Genomic DNA, 12,454 nt, shown 5'->3' on the forward strand with positions numbered 1-12,454 from the left:
ATGAAATTGGCGCAAAAAAAACTCCCCGGTGCCTAGTGGTCTCTGCCCTACTGGGGACAGATCGGCCTAATAACAATGGGGCGACCTGCCCCCGGGGGGGCAGAAATGGCCTAAAATACATTTGCCCCCCTGGGGAGCGACCCTTGCCTAAGGGGTTGCTCCCCTTCCATGAATTTGCCGTAAAAAAAAAAACTCCCTGGGGGCTAGTGGTTTCTGCCCCCCTTGGGGGCAGACTGGCCTCATAAAAATAGGCCGATCTGCCCCCAAGGGGGGCAGAAATGGCCTAAATATAATTTGCCCCCCACCTAGGGAGCGACCCTTGTCTAAGGGGTCGCTCCCCAGCTCTAAAAACCCCCACAAAGAAACCACAAAAAAAAAACGATCCCTGGTGCCTAGTGGATTCTGTCCCCCCTGGGGGCAGATGGGCCTAACAGCAATAGGCCAATCTGCCCCCACGGGGGGCATAAAAGGCCTTGAAAAATATTGAGCGACCCTTGCCCAAGGGGTCACTCCCCTTATGCCAATTTAATTTTTCAAAATAAATCCCTGGTGTCTAGTGGGCATTTCAGAAGCCGGATCGCTTTATGATCCGGCTTTTGAAATGCTCTGAGAGACTTCAAAGGGAAGGAAATTCCTTTCCTTCCCTTTGAAGCCTCTCGGGGCCCCCATCACATGATCGGAAGAGAAATGCTGAGCATTTCTCTTCCGATCACACTAGAAGCTGAGCTTCCAGCGCGATGGGGAAGTGGCTTCTGATGAGAACAGTGAGCGAATGTGTGCTGATGTCATCAGACGTCACTGGGGGGGCAGGAGGGGTTGAGGGGGAAGGGAAGGGCTTCCCCTTCCATCCCTGCCTTGGGGGGGTGGGAGGGAAGCCCACAGAGGGAGTGCTAGTGCTCCCTCTGAGCTCAGTGCCAAAGACGTAATGGTTACGTCCTCGGCACATGAGCACTGTGACGTTGGACGTTACCATTACGTCCACGGCACAGAAGGGGTTAATAGGGAGTTGGACATTTCTGGACTGATTTACAAAGACATGAGAATACACAAAGGGCCTAATTATGTGCTTGGCAGGTGAGAACAAAGTGGCTGCTGCCGTAGTGGTGATCACCCAGCCGGACCTATTACAAGTTTCCAGCTAGGCTGATGGGTCAGCCTAGCGGGAAACTGGCAGGCAGCATTGTCTCCGGCTCGTAATCGAGTCAACAGCAATGCTGTCGCCTGCAGGGTGCACCAACACCTTTACAATGTTCACTGTCTCCCCAGCACACAGCGAACATTGCAATAGGCCTGGGAAGGAGAGGCCCCGGCACTGCACATGCCAAGAGCCGGCAGGAATAAATGGCCATTCATGCCATGGCGCTAAGACATATTTCAAGCAAGCTGGCAGAGTTACATAATATCATTTGGTGAAGCACTTTTACATATTCAATGCCACACTGCCATTTTGAAGTGTTTCAGGGCATAGGGAGGAGTACCCCAAATTCTGTGAGTGCAACATTGCTCACACAAGCCGAGCTCCCTGGCACATTATCAGTAAAACATTTTGCCTGCTTTTCTCCCAGTGCAGCAACTCTGATGGGATAGTGGCTGGTTAGGTACAGTGACGAATTTAAGTGATATTAAATTTGTGTCCTCCTGGCTCGTTTAAGAAGGTTTTAGATGTAGTCCATGAATGTGCACTCAAATATTGAGATGAGATGAGCGTCATACGCCCACTTGTGAATGAAGAACAGGCCTGATAGAAAATGCTGACATACAAAAAATAGGCCCAGTGTTAGGTCATGCTTTGGCTTCGAGACTGAATGAGTGGTAAAGGTAAAGCTGTTTGACAAGGTTTGTAAACAGGCATTCCAAACTTATGACGTACAAATAGTTTGAGGAATGGCGAATAGATTGTGAAGTGTGCAGCAAGAAGTACCAGTGCACATGAGCATGTAGGCATCCACTACGGGCAAGTGGCATTCTGAAAGTCACTCTAGTATTTGATATTGAGTAAACTTGATTTGTCTTTTAAGGTAGCCGGCATTAATCCTTATGCATGGCGGCAAACATTTTAATTTGAACTCTTTCATGCAGACAAATGTGTTTAAGTAAATGTAGATTTCTGCTTGCAGACACACATAAATTCTTAACCGTATTACATTTTATTGTTTTGGTATATGAATTACAATGGGCATGCTTATCTGGCTCACTCTTTATCAGGTTAGCCTTGTTTTTAATCCTGCATGTAGTTGTCTGATTTATCTCCAATGGTTGTGAATGGCACAACATTTACTGAGGGACACATAGATGGATGTGTTGTTCCAGAGAAATGATATCCTCTAAACTGGCTGCGACCCCCTTTAACTGCCTAAAGACGAGTCACACAATGTAATTGTGACTGGTTTCAACAAAATGTGTAAGCACAATTCATAAGAAGCAGAGATGCAGGTCTTCAAACCTCAGTTTTTGCATTATTGTAAAGCAGAGGTCTACAGTGGACATGCCTGTGACTAGCCTTGCACTAGACTGAAGAACACCTTTTGAGGCGAGCAGTGGGATGGATGGAGGGTAAGATAGTGTTGCATTGCCACCATGCATCCTGGATCAAACCAATAAGTTGGTTTTGGACTTGCCCTCTTGCCCTCTCTGCAGGGTCACCCCAAAGCTTTTTGCCTCCTCTCCTCCTGTTTTCTATAGCCATTTTTGTTGGCTTTAGGAGTCTGCGCACTTTACCACTGCTAACCACTGTTAAGGACTGTGTGCTTTGTCCTTGAATATATTAAAATTGGATTACACCCAAATAGCTCATATCATTTACTTATAAATCACTAGTAAAGTGTATGTACCCAGGGCCTGTACATTTAATGCTGCTAGTGGGTCTGCAGCACCTTTTGCATCTCCCACTTAAGAAGCTCTTTACAACATGTCTCAGGCTTGCCTTTGCAGCCTGTGTGCAATTTTGAACTGTCCATTCAACCTGGCAAAATAAACCTTTTTCCAGGCCTAACATCCCTATTAAATACTTTTAAGTCATCCCTAAGGTAAACCCAAAACTGCTTATATGGCAAGGCACAGTGTATTTAAAAGATTGGGCATTTACTTTTATGGTTTACTTGTCATGGTAGTGAAAGACCCCATAACTCATTTTTCACTACTCTGAGGCCTACCTCTCCCTTATGATAACACTGGGTGACCATATTGCATTTAATAAGTGATAACATTTATATAGGAGCACATAGGGATGTCATGTTTAATGTCTGAGGAATTGTGATTTAAAGCCCTCTTTAAAGTTGAATTTGAAGGCACAATTCTGAAAATGTCACTTTTAGAAAGTCAGCATTTACTTGTCCCAGTCATTTTGTGTCCTGTGAGAGGGGGGCGTTGGTTGTTGGCCTTTGTAAATTTCACCCAGACAGTGAGACAAAGGGGGAACTAGGTGTTGGCTATCCTGCCAGAATGGGAAAGACACTGTTTCCAGCCCTGCTTACATTTCAAAGGGGCTGCTTCAGCACACACACAAAGAAATTCACACCAGTTTTTTGTCACCCTTAACCCCTTGGAGCCTGGGTAGGGGAGGAAGGAAGTGACAGAATCAGATGTGAGGGGAAGTCCAGAAGTTTCTCCCCTTTCAAAGCTGGCACTTGGTATAAAAATAGGACCCTCAGACCCATTCATCAGTATACCCCTGGACCTGAGGAATAATTCAAGAGGACTGCCTTGTACTCAGAGGACTGCCCTGCTTCTTGAGGCCAGCCTTGTTTCTCAGAGGACTTCACTGATGCTTCCAGAGGACTGCCCTGCTGCTACCAGAGGTCTACCCTGCTGCTCGAGGCATGCCTTTTTCTTCGGAGGACTGTCTTGCTGTTGAGGTTGGCCTTGCTGCTTGAAGTTGAGCAGACCATCTCCTTGTTCCCAGGAAGATCTGAGTGACTCCAACGGACAGTTATTTGATCTTCTGTTTGAGCTACAGGGATGCAACAAGCTCCAGAGGCCTCCCTGCAACTGCTCAGCTAGTTGCCCTGCCGCACTGGGTCAGCAACTGGCCCTGCCAAGCGCTGCTACCCTCTGCTGGAGTGAGCTTCTGATCACCAAGAGATACCTCCTTAAGTCCTGAACTCTTGGCTGGCATCAGTTGAGCTCCTCCTGTGAAGATAGGGAGAACTGTACACCACATGGGAGACTTTGAGAATGTAATTTTTTCAGCTAGACTAATATGGTCCTTGTATCTTTGAAACTGAATATCTCCAGTTCAACTGATTGGATTTTCGTCATTCCGGTCTTAAATTATTTCTTAAAATGAACTATATTTTTATAAATTGGTGTGGGGCTTTTCTTGTGTTGTGTTTTCACTTCATTGCAGTTTGTGCACTGTGTAAATACTTTACACATTGCCTCTAAGGTAAGCCTGATTGCTTTTGTGCCAGGCTACCAGAGAGAAGGCTAAGCACAGAATACTTTAGTGACTTTTGTGGTTCACCCTGAAAGGGATTTTCTTTGTTGCTTGAGAAGGGTCTTCAATCCCCTCAATCAAAAACCCAATTTCCTACAAAGGGTGTTCGCCATGATATGAGAGAGGTAATTTAGTTGATTACTGACTCCACTTATAAAGCATTTCCCAACCATCTGGGTCTTTTGGCACTGGTCTAAAAAAAACATCTAGCCAAACAGAGCAATTTATCTTCAGCTTTTGCTGAAAGGACATCAGGGAGATGGAAAGCTGAATCTCCAAGAATAGTGTGTCTAGAGGGAGAGTGCTTGAACCGAGGAACAGAGGCCCACTTTGGTGGTAAATTTAAATGTATTACCCTTAGAAAGGACTGTTAATGTAATCTACTATGGGATGGGATAGACAGAATTATATTAATTGTTGAGAAGGTAGCAAAAGAAACACAATTTCAGAGCTTAACTTGAGTTACTGAGTTAAAGTCCATCTTCAAAAGCACAGTAATAGCTGCAGATAATAGATGCTGTATATGAGCGGCCACTCCAATATTGAGATGAACATCATCTGCCCACTGGTGACTGGAACATTTCAGGCCTGCTGCTAGATCTCTTCAGACATAGTGCAGACACGGACAATAGGATTTATTAGGAGCATGCAGTGCCAAATGAGTGACAAGGCAACTTGGCACAAACGGTGTGTAAACAGCCCCACACTAATGATGGACAGATAGTTTGGAGAGTGGAGGATCATATTGTATTGAGCAAGGAGTCCAATACATACGAGCACGAAGGCATACTCCGTAGTAAAGTAGCATACTGAAAGACTCTCTTGTATTTCACATTAAGTAAACTTGATTTGTTTTTTTAAGGTAGACACGCGCTAATCATTCTTTTGGTGAAAAAATATTAAAATTTGCACTCTGGTACAGGCAAATTGACCTGAGGATAATTAAATTTCGACTTGCAGGCAGACATACATACATTTTAAGAAAATTATCTCATCCTTGAGCTCACTCCAAAGGACGAAAAGCTAAACATTTGTGAGCAGGATGGAGCCATACGTCAGACTTGGCATTTTACACTGTTATCTCTCCGTTACTTGATGAGAGACGTTAATTCAGTGTTTTAGTACTTTGACAAAGGTTGTTTCAACGCGCAATGAGGAAGGATCTAATCTGCACAGGCATAATTACCCGCGCACTCGCTTTCCTAACTGGCCCGCCACGTAAACTGGCTTGACCTTTCAGAGTGGATTCATTATTACAGCAGAAACCTCTTCATGTCCTGGAGAATGGCAACATTTGGCATTCTTTGTGGAGAGGGACAGTGTGTCTACACTTGTTTGTAACCTAGCAGAATGTTAGCACAGTCTGAGGCAACTGTGCAACTTGTTCTCTGCAATATGGCAGACACCGAGGGAAGCGTAAAACATCTTTGTAAAATCAATCATTCTTCATTCATCCAGAGACATTTTACCCTGAAGTTGGGATGCTCTCGCCCTTGATAGGATTATATAAACAGTGGTACTATGCTCTTTATTGTATTAGCCTCTGTTCATTTTCAAATGCTTACTGTTTAGTACTATCTAACATATTACAAGTGGCGTAATATTCTTCTCTATTTACTTCTGAGGCAATCTGTGCTGTATTTAGACGTAAGTTTTTGCACTCAAAAACTCGTCTCATTTGTTGCAAATGGAAAGTGCCTTTGTATAACTTTTGCACTTTGTCGTTTGGCCTAAATCTCCTACCAGTTGGATGTTTGAAAAAATATTGATGCCAAATGTAATACAATTTGTAAAGAATCAAGGGGCACACAGTGGGGAAAAATGCATTAAAGACCAGATGTGCAAAGCTTTTTTGCGCCCACATAATGCTCGATTCATAGAATCGGGCAGTTTGCAATGGGTAAAAGACGTTTTGGTATATATGTAACCCGAACTGCATTTCTGTAACATGTTTAAGAGTCAAGTGTGTCTGGACAGTGTCAGACTGGTTGTTCACACTGTATGCATTGGAAGTCAAATTATCTTAAAGCAAGTGGTGGACAAACTTTAAAAAATACACCAGCGGGTCCTACTTGTTTCTGATACATCATAACCTGACAAAACAGGGGACAGGTTGATCTCCAGCTTTTTGAATTACTCAAAACATATTACAATTCTTCCGAACACCAGACATCAGTGGTAGCAACTTTGTGATAGTTTTCAGGACTTATAGGTTCCTAATGTTGGCACTAAACAGACTGCTTCTTCTGCCATTGACGATTGCCCAAAACTGCAATAAGAACACGTAAAAGGACAGAAGAACTATTTGACTGCAGGGCTGCCTAGCTCAGCTCCTATTGTATTACAACACAACAATACAGGAACGAGTCTTAACGAAAAGCCAGCTATACATTTCCATCTATTTATTGCAACCGCATTTTTTTCTGTCCATCTACTTACACTGCTATTGTATGAGATTGCTCTACATTTACCACAGGTCCAAAGTTCACGAACAATGTTCAAACATTTTGCTTTGTTACTTTGAATACACTGGTTAAGGGCTGTCACTGTTGTCACAAACCAGAAGTGGGTTGAACTTGTGATGCTCGCTGCTGATGGAGGAAAAAAAATAAAAAAAATACTGCTGGGTGCAATGTAATGATTCGGACACTGCTCAGCGTAACCCTTGAAGAGGACACTTGCATTTAGCCTTGCAGTCCCTGCATTACCTCAGCACCAGTCTTCCTTGTCCTACTCTTCACCCCGTGAGCATCAATGTCTTGAATTATGAAATGAATGAATGATGGGTTTTGTAGAGCACAACAGTTACTACAAGAGTGTCCCGGCGCTGAGTCATATGACCAGTATGTGGGCTCCTCCATCCTGCTGCTTAAACAGATGAGTTTTCGAGAGCTTGCCAAAAGCTTTCTTTTCTGAGCTGCATTTAAGATGAAGAGGAAGCTTGTTCCAATATTTAGCAGCAAGGACTGAGCAGGAAGAACTGCCCAATTTCTTTAGTTTGGTTGAGGGAATCGTTAACAGCCTTCATAACTGAGAATATAGGGTCCTTTTAGGACAGTATTCCACCATCCTATTGGATAGCTATTTCGGTGCAGTCCTGTAGTACGTGACATGAGCCACTATCAATTCTTTGAACCTAATTCTCTGTTTTTTACAGAAAGCCAATGCAATTGGTTTCAGTATTGAGAAATGGAAGCATGCTTGGGAAGCTTAAACAAGAGATGAATTGCATATTCAGTTCCAATTGTAAAGGATGAATTAGATAGTCTGGAATCCATAGGTACAGCAATTTTGCATAATCCAATCTGGAAAGGATAAGCACCTGAACTACTGTTTTCTGAGGAATGGTCTAAGAAATGTCCTCAGCTGACTTCCTGGCTCTTATGGGAAATACTATGGAGAGAAAGTAGGCACAGAAAAGAAGACACACAGAGGAGGATTCCTCTGGTAATGAGTCCCCTCACCAGGCTTCTCTAGCCAAAACTTCTCCTGACCTTCAGCTGATGGATATATTGCACTAAATGACTAATAACGTTGTGGAAGTGGCCTTTAAGGCCAGAGAAGCTCCCACACCTCATGGAGGAAGCCATATGCTGAAGCTCCAGACACTCATGTCTATAAGGAGGAAGTTGACCGAAGGGGCAGATATGAGCAGGGTCTGGGCTTCACAAGAGTATTTAAGCACATTTAGTCCAATCTGTCTTTGCTTGAATCTACAGTGGTGGCCGATAATATGAACATTTTTGTGCAATACAGACGCAAAGCCTGATTCCCTATCTATTCACAAGGCTATCAGAAATATTTTGTCCAGAGACTGATGTGGAATACGTCTTGGTAGGCTTTCAGGAAGAATCTCCATCTTCAGTCAAAGTTGACTCCCTAAGAAGCAGGCTTGTCATCATGAGGTAATAATGATCTCAGGATGCATCTCCGCTAGAAGCTTTGGGTAAGAAAATGGATGGTGCTAATGAGAGGGCGCACTCAGCACCCAAATTCGCTCTTAGAACTGGAACGTATGCAACTTATGCTGTACAATCCTTGCTTCATGACTTTCAGGCCCTGGCAGAAGACCTTCAGAAAAGGCAAGATTGCCTCACCAGACTTTCCACGATGGAGCAAGAAGTCAGGATTCTGTCTGATGTTTCCTTTGACAGGCTGTGTGTTGCTGCTTTTGGGTCTGCAATTTCCTCCAAGAGACATCTCTGGCTAATAAATCCTTGCTGACTCACCCTCCCTCGCACAGCTACAAGCTATTTGCCGGAACTGCAGGACCTAGTTAAGAAATCAGCAGAGGACAGGAAACTTATGGCTCCCATTTGTCTGCCTGCCTTGGGGTGGGGGTTTGGCCTTAGTTGATCTTTTGGCTTCCAGTGGCTCCAATCAGCCCTTTCATGGTGGTTGTCTTGGCCTTTGTCTTTTGACAAATTCTGGATCTAGCATGCTACAAGTACACCAAACACTTGTGATCCTACTGACACTACAAGTGACACTGGAGTGGGGAGAGTTAATTCTCTGCTCAGTATCCTGCCTTTCCTTTGAATAGCTCTATGGTCCATTGTTGATACACTACCCTTACCTATATTTTTCCATTTCATTTGGAGTTAGGATCGATTTTACTAATTTGCCCTGAGGAAGTCTGTTTAAAGATGAAACAAGTGTTGGCTAAAGCAGAGAAATCATGAAATAAACAAGTGTCCAGTCTAATCGAGGCTTGGACTATTGCTTGTGGTGCTCGAGGGTTTTTGTTTTCAAGTTTGGAAGATTTCCTGTTATGGAATGTTTCATGGCCATTCCTCCCCTCTGGGAGCAACGGATATTCTTGAAGACTGCAATACAGACAGACATCTTTTTTATAGAGATCACAATAATGCTACGGATGCCATTCACATATGTTTTGGCCCAAAAAACTTCACCAGACTTTCATCCTGTCCTGGATATGACAAGGTGAGTGTGTGTGTCCCACAATAAATTCTGTTTATAAACCAGACCCACAAGTTTACTATGGCCCAACAAATGATTCAGAAATGTCTTTCAAAATTATTTGCAGTGTACTACTTACAGTGGACTCATATAAACTTTAGGAATGAGTTATCCCACTTGGCCTATTTCTCCTGCAAGTTGACCAGTCCTACAATTCCATTCCACAGACCTGTAGTCTAGCAACCAATGGAGTTCCTCCAAGGAAGCTGCCAACAGTTCTCCCTGAATTTTCTATCCTAACAACAGATGAAACTGGAAGTTGGAGTCCACAGAGTTTTGTTTAGGTTCTCAAAGCAGAATATGCATATTATTTGAAAGGCATTCTCCCTCATGCCTGCAGATAGATGGTGGATCATAGTGAATTGTGGCAGATTGAGATCTGCCTAGTAGTTGTTGAGAGATTAATTTAACATCGAATAGAATTGCCTTGTCATCCCAAAATTCAGGCTTACTTAGGGACATGGGGGATTGAGATTAGTCATTTAAAGGCACAAATCAGAAATAAAAATGTATTTTAGGCAAGCCAAAGAGGACTTACAAGTCAAGTGAGGTACACTTGTTGTTTCTCTGCTCAAAGACCCTGCACCAACTTTAGGACAATGGAAATTGGAAACAGGAGGAAGTGTAGTGTCTCTACAATAATGCGTCAGCAAGAGCCAGTAAAAGATCAGTACGCTCCAAGATCCCATCTCAATCAGATGATGGAGGGTAAAGTGCTGCAGCCAAGAATGTTCACTAATTACAGCAGACACCTATTCAACTCTACCTTCAGACACATTCCCCGAGACCTAAATATAGAGGCAGGGTCTAACTGTTAACACAGTGTTAGTGTGGATACTGAATAAACTGTCTTTAATGTACTGTACATACAAAATACATGTCTTCTCAGCTAGCTGAAGCACCACTGAGTAACTATTTTGAAAAGGAATGAAAATTCTTACATTCTTTCATAGAGGAATGGGATACCTTCAGTGGGATCAAAGTATACAATTTCTAAATTAGTCACAGGGACAGGCTCTTGAACATAATTTGTAGAAATCAAGTGAAAGGTCTTAGTCTAGAGTTGTTAAATAATCCATTACCAGTCCTTTTCTTTCTGGGTAGTAAGTGGGAGAGGACAAGAGGGCTCTTTCTCACTGATGGCCTTGTGTTTCTCTACAGGTGTTAAAGAAGATTTCCAGGTACATCCAGGAACAAAACGAGAAGATCTATGCTCCACGGGGACTCTTAATCACGGACCCTGTTGAACGTGGGATGAGAGTGGTATCCTTTTTCACATGCTCTTATTGCATTACTGGCTGTCATTATATCTTTGCCTGCACTATTCTATGCCTGCTAACATTTTAGTCTCAGATGTATTAAGGACTTGCATTGTCCTTGTGTAACGCAACTTGTTGCAATGCAACTCAGGTCCTTAAATGGGATTCACAAAGCCTTGCAAGGGGCTAATTGCGCCACCTTGCATGACTTTGTAAAGAAATATATTACACTACAGCAGCTTGTATTACATTTCATTGTGGTAGGCATTCCGTGGGTGGAGCATGGGCATTCCCATGCATCCACTCTTGAATTGTTTTTGCAGTTACGGATTCACTAAAGGTAGTATACCTGGGATTGCTCCAAATGGTACACCTACCACATAAAAGCATAACGAGGAGGATTATATTTATTTCTCCTCATTATTTCCGCTTTCTATCTGTAAAGCATTCCGAATCACACATAGAAAGAGGAAAGTGCCTCTTAGAATTGTTTTTGCGCTTGCTGAACAAAATAAGCCTTTCTGTAATGGAGGCAGCCCTGCAGCATCACACAAGAACACCTGTGTTAGTGCTAGGCAGCCCCAAGTGTGCTGGAGAAGGTAGAGAGCTGATGAGCACCATATCATAACAGTAAGTAGTCAAGTATTCAGTAAGTAGTCAGAAATGGTCTGTTGAAAACTCCGTCTTTGTCTTACAAGCAATTTCAATCTGCCAGACTTCTGTATCAAATGAATTCTCTACTCCAGTGCTAGTACAAATCAACCAACTCTACATATCTACAACTCAATGTGCCTCCAAGATCCTCAATCACCTCCTCACTGTCCTCTCACCAGTGGCGGCCCATCCTTTAGGGCAGAGGGGCCACCCCCCCCCACCTTTTGCCCCCCCATGAAGAGTAAATTGAAACAGTGCTCACAAGGAAGAGATCCATAGGAAAAGGGCGCTCACAGAAAGTCCATATAGTGATAATGAAGAATATTAGTGGCACAGTGCACCTGGCAAGAGGATCTTCCTTAATCCTCCAATGTTTCAAGGGAAACTGACAATGACAAAACAAATGTCAGGGCACTCATGAATCCATACTTATAAGTTAGTAATATATCCAATCTTCATTGTATGATGACAACCAACTTGAGTAGGTCTCAAAATCCACATTTATTTATTTATGATGTATAGAGTTCAAAACAAAGATCGTCCTTGAAATTAAAGCATTATGTAGTAGGGGACGTGCACATTTGACATTATGAACCTTTGGCACTTAAGGACATTGCACATGGTGCTCTGATTGATATGGCTCCATTTTTTAATTGACTTGGATATTCCCGGGTGTTTGTACATTTTGATATATATTGTAACTGGTAGATTATAGTTGTATTATTTTGATTAATATCACATAAGTCACAATATAGCATGTTTCCTTTTTTCTCACTATTGTCACCGTTTGAGTTGGTTGTTTTCTGCTCATTCCATTGACCTATACTCTATATGTTAGACGTTGTTCTTATTTACTTTCAGCCCTGATGAAGTCCCTAAGAGAGCATATTCTCATAGGATGAAACACGTGTTGGCTGTGGTGGCTATTAAAATTATTGGCCATGTCTACTACATAATGCTTTAATTTCAAGGACGATCTTTGTTTTGAACTCTATACATCATAAATAAATGTGGATTTTGAGACCTACTCAAGTTGGTTGTCATCATACAATGAAGATTGGATATATTACTAACTTATAAGTATGGATTCATGAGTGCCCTGACATTTGTTTTGCCCCCATGAAGA

At 42.8% G+C, this 12,454-nt stretch overlaps 1 protein-coding gene across 1 annotated transcript in view; it reads left to right on the forward strand.

Annotated features, from left to right (window-relative positions):
• The window catches only part of GOLGA7B (golgin A7 family member B), a 157,758-nt gene that overhangs the window by 130,462 nt on the left and 14,842 nt on the right, over positions 1–12,454 (forward strand). The window contains exon 4 of the mRNA XM_069239639.1: positions 10,577–10,678. Coding sequence (XP_069095740.1) covers positions 10,577–10,678 — 102 coding nt within the window. The remainder of the gene's footprint in view (positions 1–10,576; positions 10,679–12,454) is intronic.

The sequence above is a fragment of the Pleurodeles waltl genome, chromosome 6 (genome assembly GCF_031143425.1).
Source record: "Pleurodeles waltl isolate 20211129_DDA chromosome 6, aPleWal1.hap1.20221129, whole genome shotgun sequence".
Classification (NCBI taxonomy): Eukaryota; Metazoa; Chordata; class Amphibia; order Caudata; family Salamandridae; genus Pleurodeles; species Pleurodeles waltl.